The sequence below is a fragment of the Hoplias malabaricus genome, chromosome Y (genome assembly GCF_029633855.1).
Source record: "Hoplias malabaricus isolate fHopMal1 chromosome Y, fHopMal1.hap1, whole genome shotgun sequence".
NCBI lineage: Eukaryota > Metazoa > Chordata > Actinopteri > Characiformes > Erythrinidae > Hoplias > Hoplias malabaricus.
The window spans coordinates 48,252,893-48,259,649 of record NC_089820.1 but is presented as its reverse complement, the minus strand read 5'-3'; the positions used below and the strand labels follow the sequence as shown (position 1 = coordinate 48,259,649).

Here is a 6,757-nt window from a genome sequence, read left to right as displayed (position 1 = left end):
AACCCACAACCTCCAGGTCCCTGGAGGTGTGTGACACTACCTGCTGCGCCACCGTGCCACCCCCCATCCAAATTACCAAAAAAAATCATTATTCAACACTTCTCTCTAAGGCATTAGCAACCATTCAATAAAAACAATTTTTTTATAAGTACCTTATGTAGAATTTCCAACCAGCAACACATTCATTTTCTGGAAGTTATACTGTGTCCTGAGCCTGCTTGCCAAGCAGTTTTTTGCTGTTGTGGGGAGACGGAGAACACGCCACACTCCTCACAGTGAGTTACCTTGCAGGCAGGGATTGAACCTACAATCCCAGAACTCTGGTGTGACCACCATTCATCCATTGTCTGTAACCACATACCCAGTTCAGGAGTCTGCACCAGACACTCATAATGGACATTCCCTGCAAAACACATGATATTCTAAAACACAACCAGTCTCTTTTGGAATCTTATCTTTATTCGTTCTGCTTTGTGTAAGTGGACTGTTTCTGCTCCAGCTGATTAAAGCCCTCCCATTCCTCATTCTGAAACAGTTCAAATGCCTGTCCAGGTGCCAGATCAGGATACGTCAAGAGCTGTTCACTGATCAGGGTAGAAGTCTCCAGCATCTCTCATTCCCTCACTAAGCTGAGCCTTTGGGGCAGTCATGGGCCTCACAGGGGCCTTTGCTTCCTCCTTCTGCCAAACAGGCACAGGTGAAGGTGCACATTTGTCTGCTGGACCTGCATGACCCTGTGCTACACTTCTCTGCCTAACTGCAGCCTTGTTCGTTGCACTGCTGACAGCTGCGGACTCCACACGAGCCTCCTCTGCCTTCCTCTGCCTAAAATGGCTTTTCAATGTGGGCACCTTGCTCCCTGTCCTTATTGAAACATCATTTGTTATTTTAGTCAGTTCACTTTCACTGTTGTTGTATATTAAAATCATGAACACAGATTTCTGATATTAGTTGCCATACCATTTGTTATTGAATATAATTTCATAGCCTTTAGGGATAAAGTTCTGCAGTACTGGAACATACCTGGTGTCACATAGGTCAAGTATTGTCTACCCAGCTTGGCAGACGCAGGTGGAGGGACAAATGCATGGGAAATGTATAGCTCCAGAGACTTGGCCAACTGCATCTCCTCCTGATTTAGTGGATACAGGAGAAACAGAGCAAGCCTTAATATGTAGCTCATTCACTGATATTTGTTTTAGAACATGAGTTCTACTTGCCCATGTATCAGGAAATGTTCTTATTTAGACCTCATTTACAGGGCTCTTGTCAATACAGAAGCTGTTGTACAGCGCATGTATGAAGTGTGTGTCTCACCTCCATGATGGTTCTCTGGCAGTCGTGATGTAGCTTGGCCAGCAGGAATTTTGCTTTACGCTCTGCCCCGTCATACACCAGTTTCAAGCGCTTTAACTTTCTCTTCCTGTTTAAAAAACAGACATTAAAAAGGGATGAATGTGTAGAAAGTGACCTAAATACTACATCATTGTCTCGTTACAAACTCTGTTCTTTCTGCTAGGATTTGTTTTAAGGCAAAAAAACTAAATACCTTTCCTCTTCCTGCTTCCTGATGAACTCAGACACTTTCTTCCTCTGTGTAGAGAAGCCTTCCCATTTTGGGATCTTGCTTCCTATAATTAGTTGTAAAATATACATGTCATTTTCTATTCTAAAGATTAGTTGTGATAGCATTAGCTGTTGGAAGATGTCTTTATATTCTGTAAGTTACATAAGTAATGGTTAAGTTCAGGTTTGTGTCTATTTTAACTTCTAATAGATTAGAAATCTATTAATTAGCAATGAGCAGTTTACTGGAATGCTACAAAACCACTGTTGACTTCATTTCTGCTCTGTAGTGATCTAGGACTCATTTTTCCAATGCTGATACTTACCTGGTTCATAGTAGACCTTTTTCTGTCGCATGTGGCAGACGAGGTTTACTGGTGTAGGCGGCCTGGGTGGGACATGCCTACTGAAGCTCATGGGCTTTACGTTCTGAGCTGCTATTTCAGCCTGCACATGCTGGCCCTGCCGCTCTGGGGAATGATACCTCAGTAAAGGTGCATCAACATCCAGATCAAAGAAATTAGACATGCTGCTGCATATCTTCCTCTGTGTGCTGAGGCGTATGGAGGGTATCTGCGACCCAAAGGGGGAGCTCTCCTGCACAACAGCCACATTTGAGATTCGAACCCTGCAATGAGACGTCAGCTTTTGTCGACGTGGTTCCAGTGGTGGGGAAGGCTTCAACATGAGTCGACGGCGAATGGGATCCACAACACCCATTTGATCCGTCTCGCTGAACCTTCCAAGGAGTCTCCTGTTGGACTGCTGATCCAGTGCTTGTGCTGAATTCTGGATTGAGCTCTGGATCCGTTTTAGGATGGACTCCTGGATCTGCTCCATTCTATCTAGGTTGTTAAAGATGGAGTCCTAGTGTTGAAACAGAGAAAAAAATATATTCCACACATCATTCTAAACACCAGGATCTACACAGGCTTTATTTAATTTGGCTTGTCAAAGCCAAATGACTGTTTTTTTTTTTCTTATTATTAAGTTGGCTAGGAAGTGCCAACTTGTTGTTGTTCATATCTTTTTATTATTACTCTTCTTACGGTTTTTGGATTGCTCCTCCTCCTAGACAGGAGTAGAGCCTAGAGAAGGCAGAGCCACAAATCTTCACAGGATCATAGACCTACAGTCAATTACATTGCTTATGCTTTGTTGGTTTCTGAATACGAGCTTCCAAATTGGGAATTTTTGCCATAGGAATACATTGAACAAAATTTCAAACTGCTGTACTGTGGTTTCTACCTATGAGATTTCATGAGACCTGGGCACACCAGAACCCATCACGTGAAGTCTGAAATCAATCACACTCATCCATTTCATTTCATCCCTCGTTCAATATCTATTTCTTCTAAAATCTTTATACTTTCACCTAGACACTTAATTTAAATTTTAAATGGCAGGAGTTTTAAAATAATGTAAAATAATGTACAATTATATGTACAACAAAATGTGTCTTCAGCATTTAAACCGTCTGTGGCAGCAAAGACACACACACACTAGTGAACTAGGGGCTGTGAACACACACCCAGAGCAGTGGGCAGCCATCCCCAGTGCCCAGGGAACAGTTGTGGGTTTGGTGCCTTGCTCAAGGGGAACTCAGTCATGGATTGAGGGACGAGGACAGTGCTGTTCCTTCACTCCCACAGCCCCCAATTTTACTGCCAGTCGTGGGAATTGAACCAATAATCTTGCAGCCCTAACTCCTCTTCTCTAACCATTAGGCCACGGCTGCCTATATTTTGAGGACTGAGTGATCAAGAAACACTAGTAACGTCACATAGGAAAAGTAAAGTAACATTTGCCACCCCATGAAAATTGTCTGGCTTCGCCACTAATTACACACAGACTCATACATATAGAGCCTAATACACAGCTATATCAGCATAAGGGACTGACTTAGGGGGACTTAGGGAACCCCCAGATAAATCTGGCAGGATTTTTAAGGTGTAATGTGAAGTTACAGCAGCAGTTTTTTGAACATGGCAGTCTTAATATAAAGGTGGTAATGTTTTTTAAAGTGTCCGTTTATTTGATGTGGTTGTTTACTTAAACTGGAAGTCTAAATAAAGTGACAGTTTTAAAATGTGGAATTGTTTTTAATGTAGAGGTCAAAATATCTTTGCAGTTTTTTTGAGTTTAAGGGTTATTTGAAATGGTAATTTTTTAAGGGCACGTTTAAAATGTATTGTCTTTTTAAGCTGTTGGTATTTAAATGGCAGTATTGGATTGTGGCTATCAAGCAGGATAAGCTAATGTTGCAACAGTGTTAGCAATATTTGACAAGCCAAATTCTAATTCTTCCACGAACCTTTCCCCTCTAATTTATTAGATACAAAGAACAAATTAGGAATTTCATTTTCTGTTGTCTTTATATATAAAATCTTTTTTGTTTCAGTGCATTGGATCCAGTGCTGAAAGATTAACAGCAAAATCTGCAGGTTTTAATACATCTGACCTCAACAAGTTTTAAATAAATTGTTATTACTTTTATGTTAATGTTTTTATTGATCTTTTCTTCAATTCCATTTAAAGTGTATTTTCAACTGTTAAATCAATTAATGTTAACACTTTCTTGGAAAAGAATGAAACATAATTAATAAAATAAAGTTCTTTTTCTTACCTGTTTTCTCCTGCTGTTCTCTTTTAGTGAACGCTCTCTACTCATCTCTGCAAGCAGTTGGTGATGATTCCTTCAAATAATGAAAATGCTGTAAGATGGGCCCTATATATACACCTGTGGGTGTGGCTTCATTATGACATCATATCACTAGGAGTGACCCTTTTCATACAACTGCCAACCTTTATGATGTCATTTTGGTCTGTGAAGAATAGGCCCTTGCGGAGGCTTTTTTGTTTTTTTTTGGTGGTACAACAAGCACTGATTAAAAAAACACTGCACTGTCATACAAGCCACCATCACTTTGACAAGAAGGCTGAGGTGACGGTGGATACACAGACACAGGGAGAGACCCATTATGGCAAGACTCTCATCATAAGAAGTCCTCATTGTACCACTGAAAACACTGATACGATAAGACTCAGCATGCACAAAGGCTCAATGAAAACATTTTCAAGCAACAAAAGCAGCCTGAACTCAACAAAAAATATGCCTCTAACTGTTTATATTTAGATATTAATATATTCAATCACTGATTGCTTGAAATTGAATTAAACCTCTACAGTTGTGGGGTGTATTTTAATATGGAATGATATGTTTGACTGAGGGCAGCACTGTGGCGCAGCAGGTGGTGTCACAGTCACACAGCTCCAGGGACCTGGAGGTTGTGGGTTTGATTCCTGCTCTCGGTGACTGTCTGTGAGGAGTGTGGTGTGTTCTCCTCGTGTCCGCGTGGGTTTCCTTCCACAGTCCAAAAACACACGTTGGTAGGTAGATTGGCGACTCAAAAGTGTCCGTAGGTGTGAGTTTGTGACTGTGTGTGTGTTGCCCTGTGAAAGACTGGCGCCCCCTCCAGGGTGTATTCCCGCTTTGCGCCCAATGATTCCAGGTAGGCTCTGGACCCACCTCGACCTTGAACTGGATAAGCAGTTACAGATAATGAATGAATGTTTGCATGATTTATTATTTTTTTATTATGTGGCTGAATTTTAACTTGTAAATTTTTATTCACTGTTTGAATGACCACTGAATCTCGTTTGTAACTCGAGTTCTTAAGTTTTGTAGCACATTCAGTAATGCAGTCGTCTCCCGTGTTTGGAGACATTTCCACCTTAAGTGATCTGAAACAGCAAAGATAAGTCAATATTACTAACTTATGGAGCAGGAATCGAGCAATCCTCATTTCCATTCATGATTTTCAACATTTGGGGTTCTCTCTATTGTCTAAAAAAAAAGAGAGGGAGATAAAGCCTAGCATACTGGATGAGACCATTTGTGTGTTTTTTACTCATTTACAGACATGGGCTTCATAAACATGCTAGAGCAGTTTCAAGTATGCAAACAGACTGGAGAGCTAGCAAATGGAAACATTTTCTGAATTTTATAAACCATTTTTAACTCCAATCGTTAACTTTGCCTTTAAGTAGTTGTCATTTTATAAGAAAATTATTTACCTTGAAAATCATTAAAACTTCTCTGAATCTCTTCTTCCTCTAAAACTGGAGAAGAATGTAGAGTGAAGCTCACCAAAAATTCCACCTGGGGTACCTGCTTGTGCTAAAGTTAGCGTGTACAAGACTTTCACAAATCTGTTGTTGAATATTATTGTTTAAACAACATCATCATGAGGAAGAATGACTGCCGATTCACTGTTTAACTACAGATAACCAAGCTGTGTAAGGTTCCATTTTGGAAAATCTACCTATTGTCTATGAAGGCAGTGGGGAGAAATACAGCTCATATACTGAGGCAATGGCAACATCTTCAATCATGTCTTAAGTTTCTGCCTTCTTTTTACATTCTGCTATATTTAAGTACACTTTTTTCACACTGAACCTTTAAAGCACTTTCTTGTTTTCACACATAATAAGCTGAACTTATTGTTGGACCAAGATTTAACAAATTTATCAAGTGTGCTCAGAGACGTTTTATGTTAGTTTAAACACAGTAAATGTGTTATCGACTTGAGTTACTGAACACACAAATGTGTTATTATTGCACAATACATGTTGATTGTGTGTAAACTAGGTACTGATTTAAAAACACCCCCCCCCCCCCAAAAAAAAATAATAATAAATAAATAAATAAACAAATAAAACAGGAAAAAATATATAAAATAAACAGCTATCTATTTATCAGAGAAACAATAGTTTTACAACATAAGACATGCAGTTCTACTCAAATGCACCTTTCATTTGTGAAAGTGTAATGCCTATTAAAAGCAGCTATAATAATTAAATGGCATAAAAACCTGTTGAACATTTAATTATTTAAAAACGTAACTTTATAGGGGAACAAAAATTATATTTCTTAACATTTAATTTCACTTAAAGGGGAACTCCACAAATTTATTTATTATTTTTTGTTTTAAAGTCTCCAAAGAATTGTTCTAATCACTATTTTACCATTATAACATAAAATCAAAAACTCCAAAGACATGTGGAGGTTCACCAGTGGTTTTGATTATTATCTGTGTTGTAGATATTGAGAACCCAGGGTCCATGCTGAATAAATATGTTCATATTTACAGGAGAGAATTATATTTAATTATATTTAAAAAATGGTAAT

General features: G+C 39.0%; 1 protein-coding gene across 2 annotated transcripts; it reads right to left on the bottom strand.

Moving 5' to 3' along the window:
- Positions 1–533: 533 nt before the first annotated feature.
- Positions 534–4,254, bottom strand: LOC136677684 (uncharacterized). 2 transcript variants are annotated; one of them, XM_066655276.1, is made up of 6 exons: positions 4,193–4,254; positions 1,893–2,433; positions 1,550–1,631; positions 1,318–1,423; positions 1,024–1,132; positions 534–859 (listed from the first exon to the last, which is right to left on the bottom strand). In XM_066655276.1, exons 1-6 carry the CDS (start codon positions 4,235–4,237, stop codon positions 582–584), a joined length of 1,161 nt encoding a protein of 386 aa, XP_066511373.1. In that variant the 5' UTR covers positions 4,238–4,254; the 3' UTR covers positions 534–581. The 2 variants fall into 2 exon arrangements, with proteins under 2 accessions (XP_066511373.1, XP_066511374.1); XM_066655277.1 differs by having other exon boundaries at positions 717–864.
- Between the last annotated feature and the right edge of the window lie 2,503 nt (positions 4,255–6,757).